The 17,811-nt window shown below is 43.7% G+C and overlaps 1 protein-coding gene across 1 annotated transcript; it reads right to left on the reverse strand.

Moving 5' to 3' along the window:
- Positions 1-4,898: 4,898 nt before the first annotated feature.
- Positions 4,899-13,451, reverse strand: izumo1 (izumo sperm-oocyte fusion 1; the record flags this gene model as incomplete). Its single annotated transcript, XM_084324163.1, has 8 exons — positions 4,899-4,977; positions 7,067-7,232; positions 8,409-8,568; positions 9,160-9,287; positions 10,165-10,185; positions 10,318-10,398; positions 11,075-11,149; positions 13,238-13,451. The coding sequence occupies 8 exons, from the start codon at positions 13,449-13,451 to the stop codon at positions 4,899-4,901; spliced, it is 924 nt and encodes a 307-aa protein (XP_084180289.1).
- Positions 13,452-17,811: the final 4,360 nt, after the last annotated feature.

Raw genomic sequence — 17,811 nt, forward strand, 5'->3', positions numbered from 1 at the left:
GGCTTGTGGGAGGCAAGAAACAGCGTCCGTGACAGGGGAGGGTTGAATTGGATGATACGAAATTGGGATGGGAGAAAATATAGAAAATGGGAGAAAAAGTGGATAAAAAAAAAGAAAATACATAGTTCAAGACTCCAACCTTATAGTGTTGTTGAGTAGCCATCATTCAAAAACCTGATAAATGGTTTTCGACCAAGCACTAACGTCATTACGAGGCCCACTGTCCGCTCGAAGATCAGCAAAGCTGCGCAAACCATGAAAGAGAAAGTCACTGCTGCTATGAGTGAAGTTGAATGGATCGCGACAACAACAGATTGCTGGACAGCCCGACGAAGAAGTTTCATTGGGGTAACCGCTCACTGGATCGACACTGAAAGCTTTGAAAGGCGTTCTGTCGCACTTGCCTGCAGAAGACTGAAGGGCTCCCATACTTTCAATGTTTTGGCCAGTGCCTTAAACGACATTCACTTGGAGTACAAAATCTGCATTATGCTGTGGTTAATATTGTGATATATTATTCAGGGTATACTCCAGTATTCTGTCTTTCATTCAATCAGTCTGTCTGAATAAATAAACAAATGAACAAACTAATAACTTGAAAAATGAACCCCCCCCCCCCCCTCCCCAGGGATTTATCCGGGATTAATGGGACGGCTTGGAGTATTAATCGCTGAAAAACACTGTAATCCGGGAGATTTACCCAGTCCCTCGTCCCTCTCATCCTCTCTCCCACGTGTTTTATGTCCCCATCCCCCCGTTCAGTGACAATGAATGAATGTTTGAATAAATGAATGAATGAAAACTTTATTTAACAGATTGCAGAATGGGTACAATACAGTACGGCTCAATACATACAATTGTTAAGGGGATGCAGACCAGAGAAAGACTTTCGTCTTGTTTACATCAGGGTCCCCCATTTTCAATTCATAGTGACATTTATGACATACACGACATACATGACATCATGACATTTATGGCATAGGGACATACATGGCATACAGGTATATAGTACTGTTACATTTGTGACATATATTCAGAGGACTTTCAAACATGTGTGTGTGTGTGCAACCAAGTTTGACTTATGAAAAGGAGGAGTGATGTAAAAACCGCTGATAATGTATTTTTTTCGCCCCCATGTCAGCCTCACAGGAAACAGTACCACATACTTCCTGTCACCCAAACCTCAGCCCACACACACACACACACACACACACACACACACACACACACACACACACACACACACACACACACACACACACACACACACACACACACACACACACACACACACACACACACACACACACGCAAGTGACATTATGGTATTGTGTTTTGATCCACTTTTTCTCCCATTTTCTATTTTTTCTCCCATCCCAATTTTCATATCGTCCAATTCAAGCCTCCCCTGTCACGAACGCTGTTTCTTGCCTCCCACAAGCCGGCTGCAATGTGGACTAAGTCATACATAGCACGAGTCCCCTCCGATACTCGAGGTAACAGCCGTCGCATCTTTTCACCTGCGCAGCTCGATCTCTCAGTGTCGGGGGTCTGGGCTTTGGAGGGGCCCCGCCCCCGTCGCTTCTTGATTCTACTGCGCAGGCGCACCAACCGACCTGTAGGAGTCGCTGTCCACAACGCCCGATCCCCACCCTTCAGTTTCCCTCCCCGTAATACTGCCAATGTGTATTACTGTGGACGACCAGCTAAACTGAAAGCAATGTGGAGAGCGGGGCTCGTCCTGTTCGAGCCTAGTCTCCAGCATTCGTTGCGAGCGCCTTGCCCACTGCGCCACGTAGCCGCCCGTGGTATTGTGTTACTTAACAACTACACAATGTGTGTAATACTCTTCAAATTCCAAAGCCCAAACAGACAAACCAATGAAGAATAGAGATGTTATCGGAATCTACCCTGAACAACACAAAGGTGACAAAGGGGGATTCTGGGATCACGTTGAGAGAACTGAAGACACGATTTATTCTCGAATGTGATGAAGAGTAATGAAGTGCATTTGATTATCTGACATTAGCTATAAAGAGTGTCACGGTTTGCGTTGAGTAATGAATTTGAGTTGGCCAAGGGTGTTGTCACAGAATTCATGACAGAATGGGTTGACATTTCCTAGTGTGGACAGTCAAAGAGAATCTGACAATTGGAATTCTCATCACGACCAGCAATGGAATGTTCATGACTTTTTCATGGTTAGGCAGAGCTTTCTGAGATTCATACAGTACTGAGGTTTCTGAGATTCATACATCAAACCAACACTGTACATTGTAGGCTACTGTCAACCGTACACATTGTGTAGATTCAAATGGGAATAACTGTTCTGTTCTATCGATCCAAGTCCTTGTCCGAATATAAACAAATGTGTAAACAGAGGATGACTAGAGGGATTTAACTGTCATAAAAGCTTTTTTCCAAACACAATGTTAAACTCAGGGTGGTGTAGGAAATGTTTTGGAACCTGACAGACCTTGTTTGAATGGAAGTTCTACTACGCTCTGTATTAAAATGAGAATGAGATGATATCATCGTCGGATAGCGGAGAAACTGAAGAAAAAAAGAAAAAAAGGAGAACAGTAGAGAATGTAGAGATCTACGAAAGCATTAGAACATTACTAAAAATAGAAAATTCATTCAATCAGTCTGTCTGAATAAATAAACAAATAAACAAACAAATAACTTGATAAATGAACCCCCCCCCCCCCCCCCCCCCCTCCCCAGGGATTTATCCGGGATTAATGGGACGGCTTGGAGTATTAATCGCTGAAAAACACTGTAATCCGGGAGATTTACCCAGTCCCTCGTCCCTCTCATCCTCTCTCCCACGTGTCTTATGTCCCCATCCCCCCGTTCAGTGACAATGAATGAATGAATGAATGAAAACTTTATTTAACAGCTTGCAGAATGGGTACAATACAGTACGGCTCAATACATACAATTGTTAAGGGGATGCGGACCAGAGAAAGACGTTTGTCTTGTTTACATCAGGGTCCCCCATTTTCAATTCATAGTGACATTTATGACATACACAACATACATGACATACAGGTAGTACTTAGGGCTGTCTTAAATACTTCGAAGCTTCGTTTGATGGCATGAGCTTCGAACATTAAAAAGAAAATCGAAGTGTAAAAAGAAAAGAAAAAAAAAATAATAATAAAATAAAAGAAAAATTGCCTCCAAAATGCATCTCCAAGGGAATATCCCTTGGAGTTGTACACAACGGCGACGCCACACAAAACATTAATAAGGCTATGCCTATGCTGCTATGACTAATGTGTTACCAAGTTGGCTAATTTAATTGTAATCATCTGCTTTTGTAGGTGCATTGTCTGATATAATTATAAATTATAAATTATAAATTAAATATAATATAATTGTTTGCTTGATAGACGAAGGTTGCAACATAATTATGTAATGTCATGTCGTTGGCTGTGAGAGCAGCCCCACTGCACCCAGGCAGCGCAGCCGAGTGAAACCTTGATTGATTGATTGATTGAATTGATTGATTGATTGATTGATTGATTGATTGATTGATTGAAAAGTTTATTAACAGATTGCAGAATGGGTACAGTACAGTACAGCTCAATACATACAATTGTTAAGGGGATGCAGACCAGAGAAAGACTTTCGTCTTGTTTACATCAGGGTCCCCCATTTTCAATTCATCATAACATATATGACATACATGACATACAGATAGACAGTACTGCTACATCTATACATTTATGACATATCAGATTTGCAAATACAGTACTGTTTGTGATACAAAAGTGTCCAGAAAAGGAGTGTATATACATTTGGCGTAGAAACTGTACATTGGAGGAGGTTGGATGGGTGGGGTGGGGTTGGATGGGTTGGGTGAGGGCTGTACATTGGAGGTGGGTGGGGGGGGGGGCGGGGGGTTGGGTAGGGGACACACACACATTTGACACTGTACATTGGAATACTGTTGGCTGCGTCACAGTCACGAAAGGGGCTACTTAATTAATTAATCCAATCCACTTTATTTATAGAGCACATTTAAAAACAACAACGTTTACCAAAGTGCTGTACAAGTCCCACAACATAAGATATTAAAAAAAGAAAAAAATATATATATATATATATTAAATTTTTTTTTTTTTTTAATTTTTTTAAGCTTCGAATTAAAATCGAAGCTCGGCCCCGAAGCAAATATACAGTACTGTTACCCATAGATCCTGACGGAGTATATACATACGGTGGTGAGGAGACTGTACATTAGGGGGGGGGGGTTGGGTGGGAGAGAAATATACATACGGTGGGGAGAGAATATATACATACGGAGGGGAGGAGACTGTCTATTAGGAGGGGGTGGGGGGGGGGGGGGTTTGGACATTTACAGTGGCCTTATTGTGTCCTCTCCTGGGTCGACTCATTGATGGACTCTGTCGAGGTGGCTGCTGATGTTGTGGAAAGTTGAGTGATTTCAGAGGACTTTCAAACGTGTGTGTGTGGTATTATGACTCAGATCTCTAAATTTGATACATTCTGAATCATTGAGATTGACATCATAAGTCATTGTGCTACCAGCTATACCAGCTCATTGAGCTACCAGCTTTTGTATACGTGACACAGAGGTTAATAACAACCAAATAGATATAACTCTTATTCGTTAATGTTCTGCGTACGTGCATCTATTACTCACTTCCACTTCTTGTTATTTTCTAACAAAGCCACATAAATGCCACAATTCTTTGGACTGTGTGTGAGATTTAATTAGTTTGAGTGATTCAGGAACGGTTCAGCGTGCTCACTGTCATCATCACACCACACGGACGTCTCCATCATCCCTCTCTTCAGCGCTCACTGTCATCATCACACCACACGGACGTCTCCATCATCCCTCTCTTCAGCGCTCACTGTCATCATCACACCACACGGACGGACGTCTCCATCATCCCTCTCTTCGCCACCTCCACAAGTCTCTGGTGCTTTCTTTTCATCAGCCTACAGGAATGATGACAAATAATCACGTAAGAAAACAGAAATCATACATATTGAGACATGAATGATAAGACATAATCATAAAACTGACATGGTATGTCTCCTGAGTGTCCCTTAATGTCTGAGTTAAAAGACCCATTGATTTGTGCGCTGAAGTAAACTAACTGCAATAAAAAGATATATATATATATATATATATATATTTGGGGGTGGGAAAAGATTAGCTTTCCCTCTCTCAACAGAGCAACAACTTAATCAATTAATCTACTACATATAGTCATATACAGTCAGACATCCTAATAATGTTTGTATTTTCCTATACTGAAAGTATATTTTTAGTATATTAAGTGTGCTCAAAGTATATTTCTTCCCATATGTACTTTTCTGAGAGTTCTTGCAATGTGCTATTGGTACTTCTTACTGTATGTACTTTCATGTACTAATTCAAAACACATTATATGTTTAGTATAATAGTCATTAATATGCTGTAAGTGTAATCATTTAAAGGGACACTTCACGGAAAAATATCACTGATTTATTTTGCACATAATCTCACACATATCCCAAACTGTTTTGCACACATTCGTTTAGTTTGACAGTTATTGAGTTAATGAGTTTGAATATCTCCTCCAGTGATGTCATCAGAGGACACTAAATCCCTGTGTTGTGTTAATTACAGCTCAATTAAATGATGTACATGAAGAAATAGAGATAAGGACTGCAATAGGGATTGCCATTTTTTCATCTACATCATTTCACACATTGGGGTATGTGTGAGATTATGTGCGAAAACAAATCACCAAATATAAATGGGTGGTGTGCCCCAACCTCTTAGCCTGCGACAGCCCATATCAGGGACCTTTTTAGGACGATTTGCCCACCGGCACTTTGGCGACCCCTAGTGGCTCGGGTGTGCATATTTTGTAACACAATATATATATATATATATATATCGAATTAAAGCCCCATTTGTTGCCTGTGGATAGCCCTTTCAGGTGACAAAATCCATTGAGCGGTTCTCGAGTTACATGCCGGTATTTGAGGCTTGTGCAAAGTACACGGTATTGCGCAATCTAGATCCGATCTTGAAAATGATTGTGGATCGTTGTAGCCAATGAGTGTGGCTTCCAATGATACCCCATGTGGGGATGTATGAATCAGGGATCTAGGTGAAAAACAAAATTCTTTAACAGGAAGCCAAATGAATTGAAGTCTATGAGAAAACTGAGTTTTTCTTTGTACACAGTTTACCAAAATCACTCCTAATCACTCATTTCTGAATGGATCTTTATGAAAGTGAAGAAGGAGCTTTTGATTCTAAACATGTTTGTTCAAGGCTGCGATTAAAACTTTTTTGAATCTGAGAGTGCTGGTCCGGCTTCCTCCTGCTTTTTTCTATTGAATGGATCTTTATGAAATTTGGACATGTACTACATAAGGCTTCAGGCTATGGCTGTCTGGATTTGTAAGCCATACCACCTTCTGGGGAAATACTACCTCTGGACTACTAACTACTACAGAAAAACTTGAGTAACAAGTTTTTCTACAACTCAAGTTCAGACCTATGTTACTCTATTACGCATTAGCACTAAAAGTGAATTCTCTTTCTGGAATCAGAAACTTCAGAATGTCATCTTTCAAAAGAGACCAGGCTCATGCATGTGCTATAAGTATAAAGTATGTTGTTTTGGTTTGCAAAAAAAGTATGCAGTCCTCAAAAACGAAAACTAATTAATTAAGTACTATTTAACACAACTTTAGTATATTTTCTTAATATATAAAAAGTATATAAAGTATACTTTCAGAAAATATATTTGATAAGATATAAATATATTTGACTTGGGCTCTAAGAGGCACTACTATACACCTGAGCCAAATAAGTGTCATCTCAATAATTGGTAATGACGAGATCACTTCCTATTTCTTGCATCAGTTGATTTGTCACTACTCTCTATGCCTCCATCCTTCTGTCAAATCATCCTTCGCCCTGTTTCTCCTCCTCTATGACTCTTCGACGCCCCCGACCTGAACCACTTCCTGTCACCCTCCTCTCTGCAAGAGACGTATGAGATGTGCTCCCCGTCCCTCTTACCCGCACCAGAGCGCCACTGTGACGCCCCCGCTGGCAATCAGAATCAGAGCCGTCACCATGGCGATGGATGACCGGAGAAGGTGTTTGGTCATCTGGGAGTAATATCCGGGAGGCAGGGCGGGCAGCGTGAGGCGGGGTCTGTGTGTCTGGACGGGCAGAGGGGTGACTGTGTAGAGAGAGGGGAGGAGGATAGGATGTAGCCTTGAGCAAATTGCTGCTGTCAAATGGAAACCTTTTTATTTATTTTTTTGTACCTCTCTTTCTCCGATTTTTCTGTTTTCTCCCCGTCCCAATTTAGTCGTTATGCCAATTCCCCCCCCCCTCCCCTACCTGGTTGTTGTGCGCATGTTCTCCTACTGGTCGGTACAAGGGAACCCTGAAGTATCCGCACGCTTCCTCCGACACGTGCGGCGACAGCCAGTGGCTCTCTTCTCACCAGGCAGTGAGGGCTCTCATTGGTGAAGTGTAACGCGTGGGAGGTCACGCTGCCTTCCTCAAGTCCTGCCTCCGCTGAGCAAGCGCCCAGACCTGACCTGTAGGCGTCGCTGTCCACAACGCCAGTTTCCCACCCACGGCTCCCCTCCCCCTAACTCAGCCAAACGAGTTAGTATAGCGATCAGCCCAAGCCGCAGGCAATGCTGATTCCGGGAGTCGAGACTGCAGCCTCTTGCATTGGTGACGAGCGCAATCTCCGCTACGCCACCTGACCGCCCCTGTCAAATGGAAACCTAATGTAGTATCTCTAAAACCTAAACTTTTTGGAAATTAAGTAAGAAGAAAAAAATGTAAGTAAAAAAATAAACATTTGATAACTTTGCCAGCCAACTACTTTGTAACATACAATGGGCTTTAGATGGGTTTCAATGGGTCTTCAGCCCAATTGATCAGAATGTAAACAATATTTTCTGATATTCTTCTATGTGAACTTTAAAAAACAAAAAAACAGAAACAAACAAAACAAACATTTAAAGAAATGTATTCAACGGCAGTAAAAGAAAATCTGATTGAACCCTATAGGCAGTCTGTTTAACATTCTAATGAGAATAGGTCACACGCACACACACACGCACACGCGCACACGCACACACGCACGCACGCACGCACACACACACACACACACACACACACACACACACACACGCACACGCACACGCACACACACACACACACACACACACACACACGCACACACACACACACGCACACACACACGCACACACACACACACACACACACACACACACACACACACACACACACACACACACACACACACATACACTCTGCAATAGATCTATATCTATTGAAACATCAGAGATTAGGAGCAGCTGTGTCTGACTACCGTAGAGCAGGAAGGTGACTCGGGAGAAGAAGACGGTTCCATCCTGTCTATCCTGCAGTGAACAGCGGTATGTTCCCTGTTCATCCACCCGGAGCTGGTTCAGCACCAGAGACGAGGCCTCCGTCACGACCAGCACTCTGGAGGCAGCCTCCACCTGCTGCTGCAACACGCATGGAGCAGTGAGTGACGGAGGAGTGACTTACTGGTCGCAGATGAAAAGAATCGGCCACTTCCTCGGTAAATACATGATTCTGGCCATTCGACCAAACAAACAATGGTTATGATTTAGCTCAGGAATTTTTTTTTTGTTTTACTGGATTGACATCAATTCAAAAATGGCTACTCATCCTATTATGTATGACTTCCTGATGGTACACCGGACTTATACTATATGTACATGTTGAATGTTCTATGTTGAATAATAATGTATTGATAATATTCTCATGACGTGACTCGTCGTTGGCCATGGGTATATCCTTTAATGGTAAACAAATGTTAGTTGAGTACAGTCACCTTTTGTTTGCCGAACAAGATGTCCGCATTGAAATACTATGAATATTCATAGTATATGTCTTGGCCTGCTGTGAGGTCCTACTGTTCTTGCACCATGTGTGTCAGCGTGTACCGTGAAAAACGTCGCTTTACCAATGTCACCAAAATAAATTCCAATTTTTCCCAATTTATTATTCTGATTCTGAGTCCTGATTCTGATTTATTTCTGTTGAGAGTGTGTCAGTGATTTGGTAAGTACTGTGTTAGTCCCGGGTGGTCCAGGGGACCAGGAGTAGTGGTACTCTGGCCTGCCTCGAACCAGACTGTGCCAGGGCAGGAAACAGTCCAACACGGCCTGGTCACCCTCCTCGGCCCGCACTGGGTGCACTATGGGAGGGAGGGGAGGGGATCAGAGAGAGGGGTGGGGGATCGAGAGAGAGAGAGAGAGAGAGAGAGAGAGAGAGAGAGAGAGAGAGAGAGAGAGCAGTTTCATTCATTGGCATCGGGATTACTTGAATAATCTTCTTCATTCGCCCAGCAGCACATGGGACAGACAGCAGCCGCGCCTCATAAGGGAAGGAACACGTTCACACACTAGATACACATACACACAAACACACATACACACAGTACACACATTCACACACTAGTGACTGAGGAGGAGGAGGAGGAGGAGGAGGAGGAGGAGGAGGAGGAGGAGGAGGAGGAGGAGGAGGCAACGTACACTTTCACAGGCAGCACATACACAAGCACACAGATACACACACACATACACATACACACAAACACATAGATACACACAAGCACACACAGTACACACAGTACACACATACACAGTACACACCGCCGCAGTGAGGTGACTTGGTGCAGGTCAGGTCCTTATACTTGCAGGACAAGCAGTCCATCACTCTCTGATATAGCAGCCCTGAGAACCAACACACACACACACACACACACACACACACACACACACACACACACACACACACACACACACACACACACACACACACACACACACACACACACACACACACACACACACACACACACACACACACACACACACACACACACACACACACACACACACACACACACACACACACACACACACACACACACACACACACACACACACACACACACATGCCATGTCCTGTACACTGATGGATATTGCGTGATGATGAGTTGATATTAAGAGCTAATTTGTTGAAGAAATGTATACAACCAGAAAAAGGATTAGCATTAGAGGGCTTCTTACCACACTTGTTAGGACAACGACCTGGAGGAATAGAGGAATACACGGTTAGAGAGGAAGGCATCGTGCACACGCCACGCGATGAAAACAATACGTGATTATAATAAAGAGCTGGTTTCATATTATAATAACAACACATCAGCCTCAATTCATTACCTTCGTGGCGAAACACTTTCAAGTGTTTCTCTAAGATCTTCATGCCTTTCGTCATGATCTGAACGAAAGCAAATTCCAGGTCTAGACGGAGTGGGAGGGGTCATGCATGGTTTTACTTGCACAGTGCAATATTAGACAACATATTTTCAGGCCTACAAACATAAACAACAACATCCAAACACACACATGAACGCATGTGGGTGGCTGCTGGAGTCCATATGCACACCTCACACACACACACACGCACGCACGCACGCACGCACGCACGCACGCACGCACGCACGCACGCACGCACACACACACACACACACACACACACACACACACACACACACACACACACACACACAGTGGCTCAGGAGGGAGAGCGGTCGTCTGGTAATCGGAAGGTTCCCTGTTCGATTCCCGCTCCTCCCTTGCGCGTCAAAGTGTCCTTGAGCAAGACACTTAACCCCTCATTTCTCCCGAAGAGCAGGTTGGCACCTTGCATGGTGTGTGAGTGAATGGGTGAATGTGAGGAACAAAATTGTAAAGCGCTTTGGATAAAAAACGCTATATAAATGCATCATTTCACACACAGTGAACTTCACATGTTAAAATTAACAGTACAGATTATGTTGACACTCTCTCTTACTTACTAGTGGGCCTACTGTACTGTATCAACTGACAATCAGTGTTGCATTAAAGTCAAATACATATCAGTTCAATCATTACTGATCATCATTACTGCATCACTGAGTTGTTGTTCTCTACTCACTTTTGTGGTTCTCATTCTGGAAACGATCAAATTCATTCTGATACTCCGTACTGGCTCTGTACATGGTGGCTGCGTCTGGGACAGGGGAAAACAGACTGTCATCTTATAGTCTACAGGTGACGAAACCTCTCTAATTAGGCTTTACATGGCCCTACTTTTAGTCAGACAGCCTTTTCCGTGAGAGCAGCCCACACCTGGAACAGTCTGCCAACACGGCTCAGGGAGTATCAAAGTTACATTTCATTTAAAACGAACTTAAAATCATGGTTGAGAGATGGTCAAGTGTGCGACCATTTTAACTGAGGGGTTGTATTTTAATGTATTTATTTGTATGTATTTTAGTGTATTGTAACCTATACTGATTCCTACTGTGTTTTAATTATTGTACTATGTCTTAATTACTGTAGTGCTCATGTCACCTGCCCCAGAGACTACAGTTGAAAATTAGCCAACTTGGCTAAACTGGCAGATTTACAGTCAAATGTTCCTTAATATGCACTGTCTCTGTATTTTAAACCAATAAATACAAAAATACAAAATACTAGGACTATTGCACAGTGGTGGAAAGTAAATAGGTATTTTTACTCAAGTACTGTACTTAAGTAGAATTTCAAGCTACTTGTACTTTACGTGAGTATTTTCATTTTAGGGAACTTTATACTTTTACTCTTATTAAAATGATTGTAAAATGGCAACAAAAAAACATGGCAAAAATGTACTGAATAAGATGTTTTTTCACATTTGAAAGAGCAGCATAGAAACACATACCACTTTAACATAACCTATAGAGGTCAATGCGTTGAGGACTGAATGTTCCCAAGCACTGGAATACACAAACGTCATGTAGAATGCATACTTTAAATATTTTTTTTTATTTTTTTTTATTATTATTATTTTTTATTATCTTTTTCCCCCTCCTTTTTCAGATTTTTCTCCCATCCCACTGTTAGTCGTTATGCCAATTCCCAACCCCCTTCCTGGTCGTTGGGCACTCTACCCCCTACCGTCGGTCTGGGAGGGCGGAGACTATCACATGCTTCCCCCGACACATGTGCAGCCAGCCGGCAGCCAGCCTGGCAGCGCAGATTCTCACCGGGAGAGTGTAACGTGTGGAAGGTCACACTACCTTTCTCCAGATCCTACCCTCGCTGTGCAGGCGCCCCGACCGAACTGTAGGGGTCGCTGTCCACAACGCCCAGGACCCACCCACGGCTCCCCTCCCCCTAACTCAGCCAAACGAGTTAGTATAGCGATCAGCCCAAGCCAAGGCAATGCTGACTCTCCGGGAGTCGAGACCGCAGCCTCTTGCATTGGCGACGAGCACAATCTCCGCTACGCCACCTGACCGCCCCCCTAGAATGCATACTTAGATACGTACATTCAAATACTTCTCTACTTTTACTTAAGTAGAATTTGAATGGAGGACTTTCACTTTTACCAGAGTAATTTATTTATTTTTTTGATCCACTTTTTCTCCCATTTTCAATTTTTCTCCCAATTTCGTATCATCCAATTCAACCCTCCCCTGTCTCGAACGCTGTTTCATGCCTCCCACAAGCCGGCTGCAATGTGGACTAAGTCATACAGAGCACGAGTCCCCTCCGATACTCGAGGTAACAGCAGTCGCATCTTTTCACCTGCGCGGAGCGATCTTTCAGCGTCAGGGGTCTGCGCTTTGGAGGGGCGCCGCCCCCGTCGCTTCTTGATTCTACTGCGCAGGCGCACCAACCGACCTGTAGGAGTCGCTGTCCACAACGCCCGATCCCCACCCATCAGTTTCCCTCCCCCTAATACTGCCAATGTGTATTAGTGCGGACGACCAGCTAAACTGAAAGCAATGTGGAGCGCTGGGCTCGAACAGGCGAACCCAGCATCTCCAGCATTCGTGGTGAGCGCCTTGCCCACTGCACCACGTAGCCGCCCTTACCAGAGTAATTTATCTGAGCATTTCTACTTTTACTTAAGTAAAGGAACTGTGTACTTCTTCCACCACTACTATTACATTAATTTGGCTTATTGCATTATTTGACTGTAGAGTTTGTTGTACACATGTTTGCCTGTTGGGTCAGGGTGTGCATACACATTAAATGATAACGTTACATAAAAAAATTTGCTGCGAACATTTAGGCCGCCGCTGGCTCCACTGTGCTATCTTCTCCTCACCAATAACTCCTCCAACTTTGTACTTGGCATAAGCACCGTCTTTAATCACTTTCAGAGCAATCTGGGTTGAGGGATCAATCTGGCGAGAGATGAAGTCCTCTTGTAGATACCTTATTCTGCGGGCACACTGCAGACAACCCCTAACGTCTGGAACACAGGCCAGCAGGCCCAGTAGGCTTAGCAGCGCTGGCACAGAGAGGGGGAACACCCTCATGGAGAACCCCTTTGAGATGTAGTTAAATAAATAACTAGACAATTCCGCGCGGGGAAATTGTGAAAGTGTGGGTGATGCCTCCTGTGCACCGCCGGCCAACGGGAGAGGGTCTGTATTGTCTCTGTATTGTCTCTTTCCACAGCAAACCGGCACCTTGGTTGAGAAATGCAGGCTTCAATCTATGTTGTTTAGTCTATCTGTTCAGTACTGTTTCAAGATGCACAATGAGCTCTTCTGAGAGAATTGTTGAATAGATACACAACTGTTCTAGAATGTTCTATATTATGACATCATACTGTGACATCACAAATGTTCTAGAATGTTCTATTATGACATCATACTGTGACATCACAACGGAACATGTTTGAGTCCATTTGAATAATATAAATAATGTTTGGTAAGGCTGTCCCCGAAGCCTGTTTTTGGGATTCAAACTTCGTCAGGGTTTTTCGAACGGATGTTCGAACTTTCGTTTTTAATTAAAAAATTGAAATAAAATAATTTTTTTATATAATTTTTTTTTATATCTTCAAACAAAATCCTCAATTTGAATAAAGTGATTCAAACTTCGTCAGGCTTTTTCGAACGGACGTTCGAACCTTCGTTTTTAATTAAAAAAAAAATAAAAAAAATAGACAAATAGACAAAAAATAGACAATTCCACGTGGGGAAATTGTGAAAGTGTGGGTGATGCCTGTGCAACGGGCCAACGGGAGAGGCTCTGTATTGTCTCTATGACAAACGGTTCAAAAGATACAAAAACCTAGACCTATCGCTCAGCCACGCCCCCTTTGAAAAGTCGGACAAACAAAGTCGACCGTGAATGACGATGGCCACGGGGGGACATCAAGTTCAATTGTCAGATTTACCACAGCAGGTAATAGACCTGTTTTTTAAAGATGACACAAATATTTAGTCTAGAAGCAGACAGAGAGGGTTACAATACGCAGTGGAAAAGTATGTTCATGAGATAAACATTTACAGAAAAGATACCATTAGAATCGAGGCTAAATGCTACCACTCGCAGCTGAAAAGTGAGAAACCCCACAGGCTCTGTATCAATGTTGCTGATGGCAACACCATCATGGAGCAGTGTTGTTCGTGTATTGCAGGGTAAGTAATTTCTAACACATTATTACCTTAGACCTCCATGATTACTACTATTGCTGATATATTTTAGTTTAGTTTAGTGGTCCAACGCAGTATACCAGCTCTCTCACTCACCCGGTATACTGAGTGGGCGCGGGGCAGGGCTAAAGTCAGGCAGACATTGGATTTGCATATGTCAAAGCCACTGTGTAGGCCAGTAGCTAGACCCGACAGCTGTGTCATTTATGTAATGTTAGTGATATTCAAGTAGCAGCTAGTACGAGCAGTGTTCTTAAACAGTCTATTTCTTTTCTCCCCTTCTCATTTCTGTTGAAATCATAGGGCACCAGGGTATACTGTGCACACATCATTGGGCTCATGTACAGTTAAACTTTAGACATTTCTCGTGCCCAAAATGATGACACTGACTCCTGCACAAGTCGGCCACAGCATGCAGTGGCATAAACCCAGAGGGAAGAAGATAGCAGGCCAGCCTATAACCTCTGCAGTCGTGGCAAAAGCCAAACTGAACCGCAAAAGGAGACCAGTGATCCCTACCTACACACACTCCTAACAGGTAGTTTCAAAGCACAATAAAAACACATACATTTGGTAATAAAGGCAAAATGATGCTCCTTCACAGTTGATTGAAAAAAAATAATAGCCTAGGCACAACATCCGATACATTTCTAACACAGTTAACAGTAACATGTATCTTTCTGCCTTTAGGAAAGAGTCAGGAATCAGTGAGGAAATATATGAGACACTGAGAGGAATGAGAGGCACACCTATAAGCTACATCGTTAACCAGACCCCTATACTGGTAGCAGTAGGTGGAAAGGACTACCCCATTGGATGTGGCTTGAGCGATCAGGTAATGGTATTCTTGAGGATGCAAGGCTGGAAGTTAGACAGCATACTCACAACATACCAGATCTGGTTGATGTTTGTCAACCTTATGTTAGGGATCCTCTCTGACACAATTTTAAATGTCTTTATCTTTGATATAGCACGTTCAACATGTATCCTGTGTGCAGCCACTTTTTTTGTCAGGCAGACATCTGTAGAGGGCATCTGCCTTTTTCCTCTGACAAAGGGTGGGATGTTTATTTCAAGTCCAATTTCTTGTAGGTCATTTTCAATTAAAAATCCTTTATCTACCATAAGCCCATCCCCTTCCTGCAGATAGCCATGTTTAAGCAGATTTTTCATTAGCTCAATAAAGTTGCTCTGCCTAACTATTTCTTTGTCAGACATAGATCCAGTGAAAAGAGTTGAACAAAATATTACAGAACCTCGTGGATCACATGCTATGAGGGATTTCAATGTGTTTGCAGACTTGTAGGTTGAGTAACTTTGACTCTGTGTCATGGTCGGGGCTCGGGCCTTCCTCTGTCCCCATCCTGCCGCGCCCATATATGGGCAGCTTCCTGCTGCAGCGTTCCCACGCTGCCAGACGAGCATCAATCAGCGCGGCTGTGAGGGATTCCCTCATCAGCAGCCGCTATATCACCTGACGGATCCTGTCGTCCCTCGTCGCAGTGTTAAACTGCCTACCTAGGTACGACGCCTCAGTCCGAAGACCTGCTAGACACTCGTATTATTATTCCCTGTTCTAACATTCCTTCTCTTGTGCCCAAGGGCCTCCGTTCCAGCGAGCCCGTCTGGACCCCTGGAGCTTGACGAATGAGTTCCTGCTCTCACCCCCGACACAGCCGGTGTCTACCTACGCCCGTACTGCACAAGGAGTGCACCTGTCCTAAAAGAACATTCTCCCGTACTGCACAAGGAGTGCACCTGTCCTAAGGAACATTCTCCCGTACTGCACAAGGAGTGCACCTGTACTAACCCCAAGAACATTCATTCCTGTCTGTTGTACATTTCTGGATGTAATTTCTGTCTGCTTGGGGAGAACGATTAAAACACCCTAAACCGCTCCATTCTCTCTCCTCCTGTGTTTGCTATTGGGCTCCGCAAAAAACCCCTCCTCACACTCTGCAATACAAGTGAAGTTGGGGTTTGAATTTTTAACTCTGTACAATCTAATATTGCGATCGTTGTAGGAAATTCCTCTCTGTACTTTCCTGGCATTTGTGCCATTATTACGTCTCTATGAGGCCACACGGGTAGTTCCCCTAGAACTGTGAACATGTAGTCCACCCATGCGTTGAACAAAGTACCAACACTACGTTCATCAATCATAAATCTAAATGCCAAATCTTTTAAATCATGATTTTGTCTCAGTTCCATAAGAACAAGCAAGAGCTGCACACGCAGGGGCATTGTATTAATTTGCCAATCACTTCTGCTATATGTCAATGGGACTGAAGTTTGCTGTGCTGTTTCACTGCTAGGTATACTAAACACAGTACATAGATTGTTGAATTGATCATAAGTGAATCCAGTGGCATATTTGAAATAGGCTGGTACACGGCTGTGCTGCAAGACCTCTGGTGTTAATCTATTTGGTACTTGATTATGTCTCAGAACAGTGTTTATACTCGTCAGTGATTCGATTTGTGCTTGTTGATTTCTCAATCTTTCGTCTCGCTCCTCTTGTCCACCATCCATTGGGGGAGGCTGCTCCACAGGCCGGCGCTCCTCATCTGGAGGCTCCTCCACACCCTGACCTTCTTAGAGAAGAGAGAGGAGTATAAGAGGGGAGGAGAGAGGGGTGATGGATAAGGGGAGAGGGATGAGGGGGAGAGGTGAATGAGGAGAGAGGGATGAGGGGGAGAGGTGAATGAGGGGAGAAAGAAATGAGAGGAGAGAGGGATAAGAGGAGACAAATTTTTTCCAAAAAATTCTCTGCAGCTCCCACTGTTGCAGCTCCCACAGACCAACCCAACAACATCCCTGTCTGTATCCTCTCACTGTACCAAGACCACCCACATGCCCCTCTCTCCAGACATAGGCATACCAACACCACAGCACATTATTATTATTATCTACCGGCGTGGGGGCAAAACCTGCGTGTGTGCGAGGGCGCGCGCATTATTACACACCACTGATGATTAACGGGGCTACCGTGGACAGGGTGAGCAGCTTCAAGTACCTGGGGGTCCACATCTCAGAGGACCTGACATGGTCAACACACATAGACACAGTAGTAAAGAAAGCGAAGCAGCGCCTCTACCACCTGAGACAGTTAAGGAAGTTCAGAGTATCGGGGAAGATACTCCAGTCCTTCTACTCAGGAGATGTAGAGAGCATCTTGACCGGAAACATCACTGCCTGGTATGGGAACAGCACGGCACAGGACAAGAAGGCC

This window comes from Notolepis coatsorum (genome assembly GCF_963971535.1).
Source record: "Notolepis coatsorum genome assembly, chromosome: 11".
Lineage (NCBI taxonomy): Eukaryota > Metazoa > Chordata > Actinopteri > Aulopiformes > Paralepididae > Notolepis > Notolepis coatsorum.